The sequence below is a fragment of the Centruroides sculpturatus genome, unplaced genomic scaffold (genome assembly GCF_000671375.1).
Source record: "Centruroides sculpturatus isolate CEXI.00-Female unplaced genomic scaffold, Cexi_2.0 scaffold260, whole genome shotgun sequence".
Lineage (NCBI taxonomy): Eukaryota > Metazoa > Arthropoda > Arachnida > Scorpiones > Buthidae > Centruroides > Centruroides sculpturatus.
The window spans coordinates 90623-110071 of NW_019384427.1; the positions used below are offsets into that span (position 1 = coordinate 90623).

The following is a 19449-nucleotide window of genomic DNA, read 5'->3' on the forward strand; positions in this document are numbered from 1 at the left end:
AGGAAAACAAAATTTTAAGTTGCACTACAAATGAAAATTTATATGTCACAACATTGGAATTTCACATATTTATTGGTTTTTAAATCTATTTATGTACTGTAGACTAGCAAAAATATTTTTACATAATTCATACAGACATATTAATATAATTTTAGATATATTCATATAGAGGTGTTAATTGATCTGTTTGAAAGAACATATTTCAATCTCACCTTCACTATTGAGTGGTATACATTTGGTGTGTCTTGATCTCAGGAGCCATCTTGTATCAGTCAGTCATTCCTGGTAGTGTTGTCAGGAATATTGTTGTCATTGCTATATGTTCTCACAGAACAAACACAAGAAGAAGCAACGTAAAATAATGAATATCGATTGGTCTTCCCTTGACTTCAGGCAACAATTCAAAACTTTTTGGAGCGTGGGAGACGTTGATATCGATGCTCAACCCAGTATATCCTGATCGGATAGTATTCCTTCAAAGTTTGAAACTTTCCCTTGTAATTCCAGCCTTTTATTTTTCTGATAAACAATTCTTTTATAGTCACAAGACTGTCGGGCAGACACTCATTAAGTTTTGCTTCAATTTTTTTTTTGAAAGATGAGAGTATAATAGCAAAGGTAGAGAGTGGGCAGAAGATGCCTAATGTTGCTGGGCAGTATGGCATGGACAGATCTACAGTAGGCCACACTTCAATCTCATTTAAGAAAAATACTGTATAATCAAGAAGACTCAAGCAGCTAAAAGAGTAACAAAAATCACATCTGAGAAATAAAGAACATCGAAGAGTTCATAATGGAACCTGAAACTGATCTGATGACAGAAGATCTCCAAGAACTCTCGAATGAAGAACATCAAGAAACTCGGCGAGATATGTTTTCTTCTGAAAAAGAGGATTAATGTCAATATCTGCTATTAAACATCTTTTGAAGAAATGGGAGGATGTAAGAACAAGTCTTAGAATGGCATCCAAACCAGGTTGAGGTTAATAGGCTTGGGGATCTCTACAATTACAATGCTATTAATTACTTCTGAAAAATCCTGAAGAAGAGAGAAAAGTAATTAACATTAGACAGTTTCTTTAACCCCCACAAACAAAAAAAACATAACTAATAAAAATGCAAGACTATGTATATATGTATTTTTATTATTACATATAAATAAAGGTAGTAAGAAAGTATATCTTTTTCATTTTTTGGAGTCTCCAGAACAAATTAATCAAATTCCCATAAAAACCTATGGTAAATCAATAATCGGTTAACAAACAATTTGGATAGCAAACAAAGTCTTGGAACAGATTATGTTCGTTAACTGATCATCCACTGTATATATGATTGATTTAGTGTGAAAGTATTTAAAAATAATTTAAGTAAAGTGATTTTGAATAAATTATTATTGAGATTACTAAACTCATCTTTTAAGCAGCAAAACAGTATTTAATAAAGAACATTTTTGGTCTTATTAAAAGGCCATCTTTAGGTCAAGAATAATTCCATTGAGCATTATAAATTCAATGGTTAAGAACATGAGAAAAGAATATAAGTTTAGAGAACATCAAAACATTTCAAATTAAGACCAAAATTAAAATACCATAAAATAACAAATGAATACCAAAAATACAAAAAATGGATAAATAATGATAAATAAATAATAAAAAAAAATAAGAATAATAAATTATAAAATATGTGTAAATCATNTGACAGGAGAAATATTTTTTTTCTCAGTTTTAAAACGAGTTAAAAATTATTTAAGAAATTCAATAGGACAGGAAAGGCTAATGTCTTTAGTAATGCTTGCTATAGAAAAAGATTTTCTCGAACGACTAGATTGCAAAAATATTATTAATCAATTTTCTGAAATGAAAATCCGAAAACGACAAATTTTAATTTTTTAAAGGCTGATTAATGACTGTAATTATATAGCTTTTTGTTATACTAGAAACTCTTATACAAATATTATTGTGTTAGTGTTTGTTTTCTGTATTATTAATAAAATATTTTAGTGACATTATTTAAGATTTCTTTAGAAGCAAATTATTTAAATAGGCCCCAATTTAAATTTTGTCTAGAGCTCGCTAGAGCCTTTATTCGGCATTGTTAATATGATTTTAATTTTAATGTTTGTTGATTTTACTTTTTGCTCGGGCAACGCCGGTCATATCTGCTAGTACAATATAAAAGATAACATAATCTTTAAATTTTATCATTAGTAAACTTTAATAAATAATATCTAGTAATGTATTTCATGTAAAAACGTAAAAAGTAACCAAAATAGAGTGAATTAGTTACACAAAAACATACTTATATTTGATTAAGCATTTTCATTCTTTTCAAAATTCATGGCGTTGGTCCTTACTCAATCGAAGGTCAGATTGGCCGAGTGGTCAACGTAACAGCTTACCGCTGTAGAGTACCGAGATCGAATCCGGACGGGCCGAAAAATCCTCAGGAATTTTTCTGGGAGCAATCCGTTCGGATACGTAGGACCTCGTCCCTCGCTGCACTCATGTGGGCCTGGTAGAACTCAGCGAGTTTGCTATAAGAGTTTAAAAAAAGTCTCACTTGACAATTATATCGTGGCTCGATTTATGTCTGTCGGTGATTTCTGATTATTGTTGAAATTGTTTGCCAAATTATTTTTAATATTCTATTTATTTTTTATTTATGCAATATAGGGTTTATATATATGCATTACATGATCAAATAATAATATTCGGATAATTTAAGTTGAAATTAAGTTGGCAACACTGTAATAGAATTGCTGAAGTGGCTTGTGGTAGGTTTTGGCGAATTTGCTATGTATCTGTGAGCTAATCCAACGTTTTGTCATTTTTTAAACTAATAATATTTAAATTACAAATATTTTTAATCTCTTGATGTTTTATTTTAAATTTTAATAATCAGTAAATATTAGCTTTGTTATTAAATAAAACTACCGAATTGCATATACCCGGCAGTTTGTTACAAGTCAGTTGAAAACACGTGATACAATAACAATGGCAAAATTTCTCCATAAAAATTTACATGTAGAAACTGGAAGGCTTATAACTTTTACAACTAACGAAATGTCGATTTTAAATAGATAACTTTTCATAATTAAATGATTTATTTAAATTTTTATATACACAATAAATCAAACAAACACACACACATACACAGATGGCCATGTAACGTGACAACAGTCTTAGCAAGCTCCACTAAGACTTGCATTTAATTATTAGCCCAGGTTACAATGAGCGTATTCAAAATCTCAGCACCTCTGTTCAAAATCTCGGATTGCTTCCAGTTGCTGCCAGTTTGCTTCTAGCAAACTGTAAGTGTCTTTTTTGGTGCTGGATAAACTAGCAAACAAGATGGCAGCTTCTATAAGGCTCTTAAGAGCTCTATTTTGTGTTGACAATTTTGAATTTAATTTATTTGTCGATGAATAAACCCCAAATAAATTAATATTCAGTTAGTACATTAATAGAATATTTTAATATACTAGTATATTTACCTAAGACATCACATAAGTTTTTTTAGTTGTTAAAGTGTGATCTTAGGATTGATTTAATTATTTAAAATGCCTACGGAAATTTAAAATATCTTTATCTCTATTTCTCTTTTTGAAATTTTTATTTTTCATTAATCTGTTTTAATTTAAAAAGTTCAAAAATCATTTAATGTAACATGGAGGTCCACATCATTTGCCATTTTTATTGTTTTTCTCTCCCGAAATTCTTGGCAGTCAGCATTTGTTTTCTCTATAAAATTCCAGTAGTTGCATCACTTCCGGCAGCATCTCACTGGATTGATGCTGAGATTTTGAATAAGCCCTATGCCAGCTTTGACTATCCCACTTGGCCACTTGTGGAGTGCTTGATGTTATATAGGGGTCTGTGGGGGCTTGCCCCTATGCAGACTCTGAGGTGCAAGCAATAGCAAGTACCGAAGCACGTGACTACATGCAAAACATTGGTCAAGGCTCACTATTGCTTGCCTTGACTGATGCAGAATAAGCAGTGGTACTGATTCAAGATAAAAGTTGTTTTTGGTCAATAGACGTTAATGCATTTATTATTCATGAGTTCAGGAATTATTCCATTGCAATAATGTGTGATCTGAAAGTCAATGTTTTCACATCTTTTAGCCACATTTTCTGCTTTTATTGCTTCCTTGTTCTTAAGAATGGTGTATACTATCATGGCCACGAGATCCACTTCATGATTCACAATAAGTTCCTTTTCCACCTCAATTATTAATACTACAATCTTTCTCTCTTGGTTAATAGAAGTTTTATATATATAACCAAACATCAAAAATAAAGTGAAAAAAGCACTGAAAGCACATGAGTGTAATGCAAGAAATACTTTTGCAATAAGAACAAAAGACAACCTATGTTCACAGTATAGGTTGTCTTTTGATAGATGATGATTATGCAGCAAGTGCATTTTTTCACTGCATGTGTGGCAAACATAGAAGAATTGTTCAAATTAATAATGAAAGACAGTTTTTAAATATATATTAATATTCAAATAAATTATTTTATTTAAAAGTTTGGTAATTAATTAAAGTTATTGCTATTTCTTTGATTATGAAATAACTACAGAATTGAGTCCTTTTTTACTATTATACACAATTTGTAGTTTTATAACAAAAATAAATTGAAATATTTAAACTAAAAATGATATTGATAAATTTGAAATTGATACCAATGATTTAATAAGTATTTCAATAACAGCTGTTAAATATATTATTTGCTGCTAAGTTTATTATATATATTTCTCTATTTTAAACTTGCAAATGATATCTTAGGTGTAACTGTTCATACCTTTTTTTCTTAACTGTAAAATTATTTTATAATTTGAAATAATAACTTTGTTATGTAAAGTTAATCATGCAGATGTAACTAAGAATCTCTAGTTTTATTATTATTCAAAAAATTTTGAAAAAATGTATAGAATTTTTTAATTAGGTTAAAAGAGCTGTGAAAAACTTTTTAAAATAAAGCAGTTTGACATTCTAAACATATCTGTCTGATTAATTCCAGAAAATGAATGTATGAATAAAAAATAAATGAATTGCTATAAAAGCTCAATATTTTTTTTATGAGTGCTTATGAATGTTGTCAGTATTTTAGGTTAGATTTACCTTAGGTAGCCAACATGGCTGCGCTCTGACTGTTTGTGGTCCAGATGGACTCCTCCCAGAAGGCTGCCGAGTGCCAAATGTCACTAGTTGTTGATTCACGGTAGTTCTTGAACAAAAAAAAAAAAAAAAAAGGAAACTTCTACTAAAGATGTAGCTAATCTAACAGAAACGAAACAAACGTAACCGAAGCACCGTCATTTTGTTTACCTAAGGTAAATTTGACCGTATTTTATATAAACAATATTTATAAACCTAGCATATTTTATTATTAGTTCAGTTTAAATAATTTTTATTTATTTATTTAAATATTGATAGATTTAGGATTGATATTGAATATGCTGAATTTTGCAGGTCTATGAATGTCTAAAAATGTTTAGAGAAGGAATCATTTGTTTTTAATAAGTTCATTATCTCTATTTACCATAGCTGTTAATAAAATTATAGCATAATCTCAGTTCTAGAATGAAGATAATTAATTTGTTTAATGCATTTAATCGTCAAATTTATAAGAACTATTATTACAAAATTTTTGGATTAAAGATTCATAGTGGTAAAGCTAATGTACCTACCAAAAGTTTAAAACAAGTGTATCATCAAAAATTTTTAATAGCAAAATATTCTAATTGGGCAATAAAACAAGAAAAGTGAGTGTTTGTAATTATAAATTAACAATAAAATAATATATGGATTTTATTTTTCTCTCCAAATATATTAACTCAATATACAGTATAATGATTCCTCCTGTTTAAATTTCAGTTTACAGAGAAATCTCTCAAAAGAAATTAAATTGTTTTACATTTTTTTGTAACTGGACATTGTAATAATAATTATCTGTTTTAGAAGTATTAACTTACTGAGCTTTGTTGTCTTGAATATTTAGTTCTGGCAGTTTTCAAAGGCATGTTCTAATATTTGTTGAAGCTAGAATTTATAGACATATCTTAACATCCTTATTATCATTAAATCTCTATCCTTACATTTATTTATGACTTGAATTGCATATTAATCTTAAAAGTTTATCTAAGAATTAATGACATTTTTTAATTTATGAATTTATTTTAACAAAAATTATGTAATAATAATTTCTGCAAAGCAATTTCTTTTCTTTCAAATCATGATTATCATACCACAATACTGTTTTTTGAACTTTTAACATATATAATGATGGGGTCACTAGTTTCAGATGAGAAACTAATAAGTGAATTTTGACAAATAATAAAAAATTAATTTTAGTAATTATTAAAAACATTTAGCAGATAAAACAAGTTTATTATTTATCTGCAAACTTGCAGATGAATAAATAATCTAGTTATTGTTTTTAGAAATTGAATTTAAAATATTTTTAACATAATAATAAGTTTTTTACAGATAAAAATGAATTCAAAATTAAATTTCAAACTTTTCACAATATATATATTTTTTTGTAATTTGTTATTTTAACGTTATTTTCATCAATACTGCAGACCTTCATCGTACAATGTTCTTAGAATGCTGATTGTGGTTTGTTGTATTTTAAGTTGGCAAGGTGTTTTTTAATTCTAGTTTTTAATTTTTTTCTCATTTTGTCGATATATGAATGATTCACGTATAAAAGATGGTAAGTGCCATAATGAAAGTTTGAAGAAAATACAAAAATTAATTGAATTACATTGTTATTTTACAGTTAGAATCTATTACTATCTGATATAGTTTTTCTATTAATCGTTTTGGATAACCTGTGCATTTTTTCTCTTAATACTTATTCCTGTATTTTTTGTTGATTTTTTTAATATTTTATTTGGTTTATTATTTTTTATATTACATTACAAATAAATTGTTTTTTACATATATTGTGTATATGAACTAAAGTTTAAAAATTTTTATTGCAAGATTTTTCATATTTTATATATGAAAAATCTTGTTAAATAATGTTAAAAATTAGAACACAGCTATGTTCGAAAACTGTTAGAGATAGAGCTGTTTTTTCTGTTCTATGCAATTTTTCCTGACAAGGGCCTCTGAAGGATGGCCGAAAATGTTTGAACATTAAACCTTTTTTATTGTTCATTTGCTGGAATTATCGCTTAGGTGTGAAGTGGTTGTTTTAATATTTTATATATTAAATTTAAAAATGCTTAGTTTTGTTTTGATATTCAGGTAATTAATATTTTCTTTTCTTTTTGGCTTTTCCTCAAATTTCAAAATAACAGTTTTTTAATATTACTTCTGTGTTATTAAAATCTATTATTTTATTGTCAAAAACTATTAAAATGCAATCAACATATCCCATATATGAGTATTCTTATCTAAATGTGTTTTTGTTAGTTTTAAAGTTTAGCAAAGTTATAATCTAAAAAATCTGGCATTTAAACCATTTGATTATTAAACATTTAGGTTTAATTGTTTATTTGTGTGTATGTATATTAATTAAAAAATTAATCATTAAAACTGATTAAAGATAAAGGTTATCTTGTATCAGATTCTTTAAATCATTAATTATATTATTTTGTGTGTTTGATTTGAAGGAAAAAATTTTAATAAATTTTATATATTTTAAAGTAATTTATTTATGTAAAATATATAAATTTAACATCTTTGTTTATTTATTTCACTTAAAATTTGTATCCTTGTTAAACAGTATCATTCAAGAAAGCAAGATGTCAGACTATGTGTTTCCCAATGATCAGCCTGTTGTGTTATTAGATTGTGAAAAAGCTTTTTCTGCTCTCACGAATCAAGAAAAACTCTATGCACATTATTTATCTCGTGCAGCATGGTATGGTGGCTTAATAGTGTTGATGCAAGTAAGAATATTTTTTAAAATGTTTCTTTAAGTTTTTTCATTAAATCCATAAAAATAGGAAATAAAAAAATTTTATATGAATAAGTAATATCTTTTATAGGATTTTATAAAAACATAAGGCTTTGGAAAGATGATACAGATTGAAAATTTGAACAGATTTGTTTTTCACTAAGTTTACATATTTATATAAAATACATTTAATCTTGATTTAAAGTTTTTATGTTTTGAATACAACTTATAATTTTTTTATTTTTTTCAACTGAAATTAAACAAATTTGAATTTAATTTGCCAATACTAATAATATATTTTTCAATGTAATCTGTATATAAAAATAATTATAACAAATGATTTAGTTTATAAAAATCTAAAGATATTTTTAAATTTAGTTGGTAATTGTAATAAATGCATTACAAAACTTTAAAATAAGCATTTCTAGATCTAAGTACAGTGGGTGATCGGTTAATAAACAAATCAGATAACGAATACTTTTGTAAAAGATTTTTGTGTTCAGATAATGAACACCTCACAGAACAAACACAAGAAGAAGCAACGTAAAATAATGAATATCGATTGGTCTTCCCTTGACTTCAGGCAACAATTCAAAACTTTTTGGAGCGTGGGAGACGTTGATATCGATGCTCAACCCAGTATATCCTGATCGGATAGTATTCCTTCAAAGTTTGAAACTTTTCCTTGTAATTCCAGCCTTTTATTTTTCTGATAAACAATTCTTTTATAGTCACAAGACTGTCGTGCAGACACTCATTAAGTTTTGCTTCAATTTTTTTTTTGAAAGATGAGAGTATAATAGCAAAGGTAGAGAGTGGGCAGAAGATGCCTAATGTTGCTGGGCAGTATGGCATGGACAGATCTACAGTAGGCCACACTTCAATCTCATTTAAGAAAAATACTGTATAATCAAGAAGACTCAAGCAGCTAAAAGAGTAACAAAAATCACATCTGAGAAATAAAGAACATCGAAGAGTTCATAATGGAACCTGAAACTGATCTGATGACAGAAGATCTCCAAGAACTCTCGAATGAAGAACATCAAGAAACTCGGCGAGATATGTTTTCTTCTGAAAAAGAGGATTAATGTCAATATCTGCTATTAAACATCTTTTGAAGAAATGGGAGGATGTAAGAACAAGTCTTAGAATGGCATCCAAACCAGGTTGAGGTTAATAGGCTTGGGGATCTCTACAATTACAATGCTATTAATTACTTCTGAAAAATCCTGAAGAAGAGAGAAAAGTAATTAACATTAGACAGTTTCTTTAACCCCCACAAACAAAAAAAACATAACTAATAAAAATGCAAGACTATGTATATATGTATTTTTATTATTACATATAAATAAAGGTAGTAAGAAAGTATATCTTTTTCATTTTTTGGAGTCTCCAGAACAAATTAATCAAATTCCCATAAAAACCTATGGTAAATCAATAATCGGTTAACAAACAATTTGGATAGCAAACAAAGTCTTGGAACAGATTATGTTCGTTAACTGATCATCCACTGTATATATGATTGATTTAGTGTGAAAGTATTTAAAAATAATTTAAGTAAAGTGATTTTGAATAAATTATTATTGAGATTACTAAACTCATCTTTTAAGCAGCAAAACAGTATTTAATAAAGAACATTTTTGGTCTTATTAAAAGGCCATCTTTAGGTCAAGAATAATTCCATTGAGCATTATAAATTCAATGGTTAAGAACATGAGAAAAGAATATAAGTTTAGAGAACATCAAAACATTTCAAATTAAGACCAAAATTAAAATACCATAAAATAACAAATGAATACCAAAAATACAAAAAATGGATAAATAATGATAAATAAATAATAAAAAAAAATAAGAATAATAAATTATAAAATATGTGTAAATCATCCACATGGGCAATGAAGAGTAAAAGTAGCAAAGAACTAATACAAAACATCCTTGAAAGTTACTGGGTGTAAATTTTAAACCACACCCTCCAAGTAGTTCATAGTGTGTGCAATCTTTATAGTTAATAAATTAATCTTGATGTGTTGATTTATATATTTCCAAGGTTTCCACAAGGCTTCCATAGGAGATGTTTATTTCTGACAGTCTTTGTGATCCTAGCCTGATTCCAATGTATTATACATTAACTAAAGTATCAATTGTATAAGCTGACAGTGCTGTAATGCAAAATTAGATGCTAATAATCATTTATCCTCATCTATTAAAATTTTTTCTCTCATATACAATAAAGCAAAAATTCTAAAGAAATTTTGAGACTAAATTACAGATCAGATTTCAGATTAATACAGCTGATATTGAAACTATTCAATTGAAAATTAAACTTTATTAAGTTATTTATTTATTTTGCAGACATCACCAGAGAGTCCATTGATTTTTGCCTTCCTTTATAAATTGTTTAAACAGCAATCAATAGAAGAATTAAAACAAATTGCAATTCAAGAATGTGAATTCTCAGACGATGATTTCACTGTATGTTTAATTTATTCTTATTATTTTAATATATTGTTTGATTACTTATACTCTCTTTTTTTAGGCATTACTTGTTTATTTCTCTGGAATATTGACAAATATGGGCAATTATAAAGGATTTGGTGATACAAAATTTGTTCCTGATCTTCCAAAGGTAAATGAAAATGTTTCTTTTATTATTTTTAAAATCATTTATTAACTTAGTGTCTAGATACATTCATAAATATTTTTATATCGTTTATTGAATATTTCTCTGAAAGAATAGCATTTAAATTATAGAAAATTTATCTAGGAATTACTTGATGCTCTTATTTTTTTTATAGTTATAAATTAAATCTATTATCAAAACCCACATTAGAATTGTTAAATATTTAAATTTAAAATTGCTGTAAAACGTTCATTTATATTTAAGAATCTATCCAAGTTGCTATTTTGCAGAAAGTGCAGAATTTCTGTTGAAGTGTAAATTTTACTATTATATACAAAATAGTGTGATTTTTAAAAATGATCATACTTTTGATTGAAGTTTTACTTACACTAATTCAAAAAAATCTAACCTACGTTTTGTGCATTTACATTATAGATGTCCAATGCAACTCCTTGTTGAACCTCTTCATATAAATACCTTATTTATCTTGAACAAGGTTATTGACAACAGCATTTACATCCCAGTTTGAAATCTGTGGTGGTTTTGTTATTTTTATTTTGACCACTTTCCTGTTTTTTAAACAAAACTGATTTGATTTCTTTTTTTATGTCACTTATTTAGGAATTTTTATTAATTTTCATAAAAGAAAAATTTTTTACAAGTCTGTATGAATACATTTTTTTAAACTTTATAATGTTGTTCTGTTTACACATCATCATTTTATTTAAAAAAACTTTTTTCTATTTTATTTAAGGCTTTTTCAATTAAACAATATTTGAACAGAATGATAAGTACAACTTGAAAAATGTAGAAATTATAAGGAAAACAAAATTTTAAGTTGCACTACAAATGAAAATTTATATGTCACAACATTGGAATTTCACATATTTATTGGTTTTTAAATCTATTTATGTACTGTAGACTAGCAAAAATATTTTTACATAATTCATACAGACATATTAATATAATTTTAGATATATTCATATAGAGGTGTTAATTGATCTGTTTGAAAGAACATATTTCAATCTCACCTTCACTATTGAGTGGTATACATTTGGTGTGTCTTGATCTCAGGAGCCATCTTGTATCAGTCAGTCATTCCTGGTAGTGTTGTCAGGAATATTGTTGTCATTGCTATATGTTCAGGAAATCCTGCACCCTCATGCATTGCCACTCCTGACAGATCTGAAATCATCCATTTTCCAGTAAGATAGTGTTTGGCTGCACATAGCTGTTTTACAGCAATGTATCCCTATGTTGCCACACTTGGTTGACTGTCAGATCTCCAGATTTGTCATCCTTCAAGCATTTGTGGGACAAGATGGGATGCCAGCATTGACCATTTGAGTGTGAGAGATGTGGAATGTCAGTTGTAACATCTGTGGGTAAATCTGTTTCAGATACCATATATTGTCTGTATGTCTCCATTCCTGACCATATCATCATATATGTCCAGATGAGGGGATCCTACAAAGTACTAAAGGTTCCTTGAAATTGTATTGTTGTTCCACTAGGAAGTGTCTCTTTGCTATGATATTGTAATAATTTATTACCATCATCATCATGTTTTCATTTATAAATTTTTGATTCCAACTCCTTTAGGTGTGTGTCTTTTTTTTTTTTGTCAGTGAGTACATTTCTATATGATTGTGTCATTAGCTGTGACTGAATATTGATATTAATTACAGTTTTTAGTATAATCAAAAAATTTTTTTATTTTGATATATTAATATTTTATTTAATAAATATTTAAACACTTCAATAGGCTAAATTTGAAAAGCTTCTGAAAGCAAGTATGGCATATAAAAATGAACCAGATCTTCTTGAAATGATTTGGAAGAATTGTTCTGAATCTATTTATTCTCTGAATAGCCATGAGAAGCAGCTTGGATTTCAAGGAAAGGTGAGATAATTTTTTATTTAAACCTATATAGTTTTTATATAAAGCATTTCAGAGCATTTATTTAAATAAGATAATGACATTGAAACTATCAATTTTCTTTTGTGTTTACATTAAAGTGTTCTTTACTTCCAATGTTATCATTTATTTATTATTATTATTATAGTGTTAGTGGATTGTATTTGAATTAGCTAATACTAATGCTATGTCAGGTTGATTTGAAGGCATTTATCTAAATAAGCTGTGGATAGGTTTCTGTGTTGTTTGTGTGTTTGTCATAGAATGACTGAATCTGTAAGTAGATGATCTTTGCATCCCATTTAGTTTGTATGACAGCCTTTCTGTTGTTATGCAAGAATGATGTGTTATTCAAAATGATGATATATTTTGTTTGTAATGCATAATGTATTTTATAGTGTGTTGGAAAGAATGTGATCAGTCTATATTGTGTATGTTTTTAGTATTTTTTTTTAGGTTTTATGTATGTGACTTAGCATACATCATGCTGAATTTCAACACTTTAATTTTTCTGTGTGTTCTATTTTCATCAATATGCATTTGTAAGTGTTTGTTTTGTATGTTATTGTTACACTCAATTATTGAACATGGAGACAAAAACAATGAACTAAGTTTAGAATGACATCAAAAATGAACTCCAACCACATCTTACTATATTGAAATATGGAGATCAAACTACAAATTTTTTTTTTATTGTGGACAATTTCTGTTGGGCATGTACTGAGAGGATCTTTTCTCCAGGGCCATTGTATGTTTATCTAAACTGAAAATGGTGGATGGTAAGAGACAGAACCCAACAATTCCAGGATATTTACTTATAAAACATTTTTGGAGTTCATTGCCCACTTGGATTTGCTTCCTGGTCCCCAGAGTGGGTAGACTGATACTTTAACTGTCATGGCCATCTGGTTGGGCAAACTACAATGTAATGTTCTCTCACTGCCATTTTCCCCATATGATGAAATGAGACACCTCTGTCTAAATAATAATCTCATTATAAAGAATATTATAATGTCTTGTTTAATGTTTTAATATAATTTTATATATATAATTGTAAGTATAATTGTAAAATTAGAAACAATTATAAGTAAAAAACCATTAGGGGTGCCAGTAAATGGTTTGATGAGTTTAGAATGTTTACTTCCAGTGTGGATTGATACTCAAATTGTTGTTTATTTTCATTACTTAAGTAGGATCATTTGATTTTCATTTCAGAAGAAATCATTTTATTATTTTACATGATAGAAATGTTATACAGGAAATAAATTAGACTTTGCAGAAGGAATATGTGGTTTAGTTGAAAAATATTGAATAACAAATTTGATTAAAGGTAGAAATATTTTTACTAAAATAACTTTTTGACTTTAAACATGAGCAAGAAAAATAATACCTTTATAAATATAAAATTAATTCTTTAAAATTAGTTTTAAAAAGTGAATAATACAAGTAGTACTCAGTCACCAACTTGTTTGTCACTGATGCAGAAACACCAATTCATTTTACATATATAATAGCCTGTGTAAAGGATTTTGGCATGTCTTGTGGATTGTGATGGTGTGCATAAAATGTTTGACTAGTTTCTTGTGAAGGGATGGAAACTTTTTGTACCAGAAATTGTAAATGTTGTTTGCACCCAATGCCTTAATAATTGTGTGTTCATTGTATTGAATTTTGGATGCTCTGTATATGGGCTCTGTATTGAAATATTTCCCAGGCATCCAAAATTGCATTGAATTTTGGATGCCTGGGAAATATTTCAATACAGGAAATAGTCAGCGTCTTGTGCATGTTTTTCCCTTGGTCTTTGCTTTATCTTTATGCTTAGATTGGACAAAAAACAGACCAATAGTCTGACTTTTTTCTGTTGGTGTACTATTTTGCTGAGGTTGTGGTGGGTTTGGTATATAATTGTCTGTAGAAGAATTTTTCTATTTGTGAATAATTTTATTTTATTTTTTCATAGTGTGCAAATTTTGTATTTTTTGAGTCTTTGTAACTTAGCTGCAAACTTTTATTGGAGTGTGTCAATTATTCCTACATGTGATGTTTGCCTTTTGAATGTGTTTTAATCTTCTGGAACATCTTTCAAATTTCTTTCTTTAATTTTAGCGTGTTGTTGTTTTTACTATATTGTGTCAGTCTATGTAATTGTTATCTAATATCATTTACTTATGGCTTAGATTTGTTTTTTTGTCAGGTAAGCTTATGACTTGTTTGTTTTGACTGTATCTATTTTATGACTACATCATAGTGACCAAACCAGAATAAACTACTGTATATACAGGGTGTCTCAGTTAAATGTTTCAGAACTTCTAAGAGGGGTAGGGTGCATCCTGATGACTCAGAATCATATAGCAATGCAGGGTCAGAAATGCTTTCCTGAAGCGGTAGATGGCGTTGTGAGAAAGTTCTGAGCGTTCTTGCAGGGAATCATCATTTTGCACAAGGACGCAGAGTTAGCCTATATGCATTTGGTGTATCGGACTGCAGATTGTAGTGGACCAGCTGCACAGTGCTTGTACACAGAACGATATCTGATGAGACATATTCCCAGCCATAATTTCTTTGCAAGCCTGCACCAGAGATTAGCTATTTCTGTGTACATCACTGCTTCAGGAAAGCATTTCCGACCCTGCATTGCTATATGATTCTGAGTCATTGGGATGTACAGTACCCTACCCCTCTTAGATGTTCTGAAACGTTTAACTGAGACACACTGTATGTCTGAGTGTGTTGGATCTGGTTGAATGTGTTTTGATAATATTTGCCTATTTAGATAGTGTATAATTTCCCAATTGCTTTAATGTGTTTATTTTGGGTATTTGTGGTTCTGAGCAAGATCTAAACCAGGCATGGCCAACATACGGCTAAGGCCAGACCCAGCCCGTCTAATGAATTTATGTGGCCCATGATCAAGCTTTCAATATTAGGTATTAAAGTCCGAATAGCTTGATGAAAAATTCTGAAGCCTAAAAAAAAAAAGATCAACAACTCACTGTGCGTTTAGAGTTAACCTTCCATTACAAATCTCTTAAGTACAACTTAGAGTGTTGATAAAGCATGATAATGTGAAAAATGTATCTGCAATCTCTATCTACAATTCAGATTCAGTCTCTACGGGGTGACACCATATTGAGATCTCACACCACCTCAAAATCTTCCTAGGATAGCCTCTGGTTTGGCCCATGGAAAAAGTTTTCTTTCCAATCCAGCCCGGGGGCAAAAACTGTTGGCCACCCCTGATCTAAACCTTTATATTTATGACTGTTTCTTGGAATAAATGTAAGTATCAATTAATTATGTGTCTGTGATGCCATTGGTTGTAATTGTCATGTTTATGTTTTTATCATTGCTGTGTAAATTTTGGTAATAACTGTTGTTGAGTGTTTGGTCTTTAATTTGATCTGGTGTTTGTGCATTGATGTAACTGTTCTGAAACTTGTTGTTTGGGATAAGGTTGTTGTATATAAATGATTTTTCTGGTAAACAGCCTTTTACTCTGTTACAGCCTTAACAATGAAATGTTTTTATCCTTGTGTGAATTTGTTATACACTGTTTGTAGGTAGTCATGTCTGCATGTAAAGTACTAATGTTTATTTTTATACCTATTTACAACGATTATCGATACGAACTGTGTGCCGGAAATAGCCATTACCTAACGGGTACTTTACACAGATTCGCGTTAATGTGCCAGGCCTGGACTTTAAGCATGCACCAAAAGAAATAATGACAAAGTTAGTAAAAAAACGATCCAATATTGAATAATAACTCTAGTAATGACTATGTACAAAATTAGTAACAATCAACAACAATTTATTCAAAGAAAATCAACAATAAGAATCAACCCGACAAAACTCAAATCAATCTACTTGCTAACTTAAATGATATTCCCCTTTGGAACTCTACAAAAATTCAAAGACTTAACCTATGTACAACAAGTCTTATAAACTAAGGTCCTAATCGTCACCTCAATATACTAGGAATCTTTTTCTCAACCCTCAAGGCTTTCTCCAACCTTTGATCCACTAATTGAATATTTCTAATTACCTTGGAACAACTTTTATCACCTTCAATCACTATCGGACACCTCTTGTTCACTGCTACGAATCTCACCATGCTCATTGCTAACATAAGCTCACCTTGTTCATCTTTGCTTGAGGTATGGGCTTTATACTATGATGTGACGTCGCAATTCTGATTGAGACCACTCCTCTCATTTACATACTTATCTCTAACATTGAACTTTTCCTTTTTGCCTGGCAGCCTATTTCCCGACAATACTCGCTAGCCTTTTACATTATTCTTTCTGACAATATTTTGGAATGTTTTACTCTTTAAGGTTTAGCAAGTTATTTAATTGTGTTTGTGGAGTCTCCCCCCTCTTCTTAGTGCGGGCTTGTTTTTTCTGCTTTGGGAGTGCAAGTGTGCGCGAGTTTTTTCCTATGGTGTTTCTTCTCATTGGTGAGTTGGTTTTTTCTTTTTTCTGTTTTTAAGTTTCTAAGGAGAATGGTGAGGAGACCTTTGTCCTAACAAAACATAAGCACCAAACAAAAATAGAATAAAAAGCAAAATAAAAAGTAACTAAAAATAATGCTTGGACTTGGTTCCTGACATGCATACAGACAATGTATAACAAGTATATTGTTTGTTTGTGTGCATTTCTCTAATTTTTATTTAATTTCAAAATTCTTTACTTTCTCATTTAAATAAGTAATATCTTCAAAATTTTTTGAAAAGTTAATTTATATATATAATTTTATAAACAAAAATATTTATAATTATTTTATAGGGAATTACAACATATTTCTCAGGAAATTGTACAAAAGAAGATGCTGATATTGTTACCAACTTTTTAAAAGAAAAGGTATAATAAAATGAGTAATTCCAAATAATAATAATTTGGATTTTAATTACCTGATAAATACAATGAATTAGAAATGAATTAATGCTGCTATTGATTAATTAGTTCAATATTAATTTTATTAATTGTGAATATAAATTAATAATTTTTATTAATTATATTACAGAATATTGAAGCTTATAATAGTAGAGTGTTTAAAACTGTTGATGATGATGGAATCAGTACATATGAAATTCGGTTAGCTTCTGTAGCTTCTACAGGTAATTAAAACTAGATATGTATTGTTAAAGTAAGAGTATTAGTTCTAGAATTAATATTTAATAATATCATACCAGACAAAAAAATGATTTAGTAAAATTGAAGAAAATATGTCAAAAAGTATAAGGAATTCATTAACCTATCTGATGTTGAAATTTTTCTCAGTTGTGTGTCGCGCCATATTGAATTTTTGTTGATGTTAAGCCTAACAAAAATTATACATTTTTGAAAAAAATAATCATGGTTATTGTATTGTTCAAAATTATTTTTTTATTTTGCACAAACAAAATAAATATATTAATAAATGTAAAAACAAAAAAAAAAGTATATTTCAGAAGTTAGTTTTAACCACAAAACAACCATTTATTATCCTAACATTTTAATTATTAATAGCATATCAAAATTTTGAATTTGATTTCATTATGCTATTTTCAGAGGATAATGAAGATTCAGGACTTCTTGGGCAGCACATCATTAATGGATGTAAATTTGTATTAACACGTGGTGATTATTCTAAATTACTTAAGTGTGTAAATGCTAGTTTACAGAAAGCTAAGGTAGGTATTTTTCAATATGAATAAATGATAATACTGATAATTTTTATGAATTATATTTAATTATTGAAAAACGATATTGTTAGGAAATTCCTGAATACAGACATTGACACTGACACACTTATTTAATTTTAGTTTTGTTTTGATTGCTATGCCTTGACTCTGGTCTGGCATAGTACACAGCCACCGGTGTGAACCGAGTATAACCCATTGAACCCAACATAATAATAATAATATTTTATGTAACTAAATATGAACAAAATAGTTAATTTTAAAAATCAATTTTTTAAAATTATTTTTCTTTTATTATATCCTCTCTCCCTGGTAGTAATGGAAGTTACTATATGTCTAAAATATTTTGACAAAAAAATTAATTAAATTTTCAGTGTGTTGATATGGTTATATCTCATAATGCTTGAATATTCAGATTTTACATTATACTGCTGAAACAGATTTTTTTTTAATATTAAATTTCTATAAATCTTTATCTATAAAAAATTGATTTAATTATTATTCTGTATGTTTTGAGACTGATACTGACTTTTGTAAAATTTTAAAAAATTGTTAAAGTTTTATGACATATTTGTTTTTTGTTCATAGAAGTTAATAAGGTTCATTTTGGTTAATTCCTATTACAAAAAGTAATCTGCTAGAGTTTCATTCTTACTAGTATGTTTTGTCATTCTGAGACTCTTTTCAAGTGAAATAAAACAGAAGGAAGTAATTGCTATTATAAAGCAATATTATGTTACAAGAAACAAAACTACAATGTCCTCTGAATGAACAGTAACCTTTTCTGTTTATGTCAATTATTTTTAATTTATATAAAGCATTACAGTTGATTTTATTTTACAAAGAATGAAAAAGTGTATCTAATTTATTCATAAACAGGCTAATGAATAAAAACAAGTTTTATAAATGTAAATAATTATAGATATATATTTATTGAACTTTAAATTCAAACTCTTAAAGTTCCATTACAAAGAAGTTTACTAACAGTTTTTCATCACTACCTGTTATATGTTAAATCACTGTTTTGTTTTGAGTTTTATTTGACTATATTTTCTAGTCACTTTTATACAAATGTAGTTATTTAGAAAAGATGATAACTCTGATTAATTTGTGCTTTCTGTAATGTGCAAATATTTAATGTTTATTAAATGTATATATTGTAACTAATTAAAAATATATATATTCTGTTACAATAGTTTTAAAAACTAATTCTGTTTCAGAAATTTCTGGAAATTCAATATTTAAATTATTTGATCCAAAATGTTGAGATTAAAAAGAATGTGAAAAAGCATTATATTTCTTTAAAA

The 19449-nt window shown here is 28.2% G+C and overlaps 1 protein-coding gene across 1 annotated transcript in view; it reads left to right on the plus strand.

Moving 5' to 3' along the window:
• The first annotated feature begins 5432 nt into the window (after positions 1 to 5432).
• The window catches only part of LOC111619617 (dipeptidyl peptidase 3-like), a 37726-nt gene continuing 23709 nt past the window's right edge, over positions 5433 to 19449 (plus strand). Inside the window, exons 1-8 of the mRNA XM_023361381.1 lie at positions 5433 to 5771; positions 7745 to 7910; positions 10271 to 10390; positions 10455 to 10544; positions 12304 to 12441; positions 17247 to 17321; positions 17485 to 17578; positions 18012 to 18133. Of these exons, the coding sequence (XP_023217149.1) occupies positions 5590 to 5771; positions 7745 to 7910; positions 10271 to 10390; positions 10455 to 10544; positions 12304 to 12441; positions 17247 to 17321; positions 17485 to 17578; positions 18012 to 18133 (987 nt within the window). The 5' untranslated portion in view covers positions 5433 to 5589. The remainder of the gene's footprint in view (positions 5772 to 7744; positions 7911 to 10270; positions 10391 to 10454; positions 10545 to 12303; positions 12442 to 17246; positions 17322 to 17484; positions 17579 to 18011; positions 18134 to 19449) is intronic.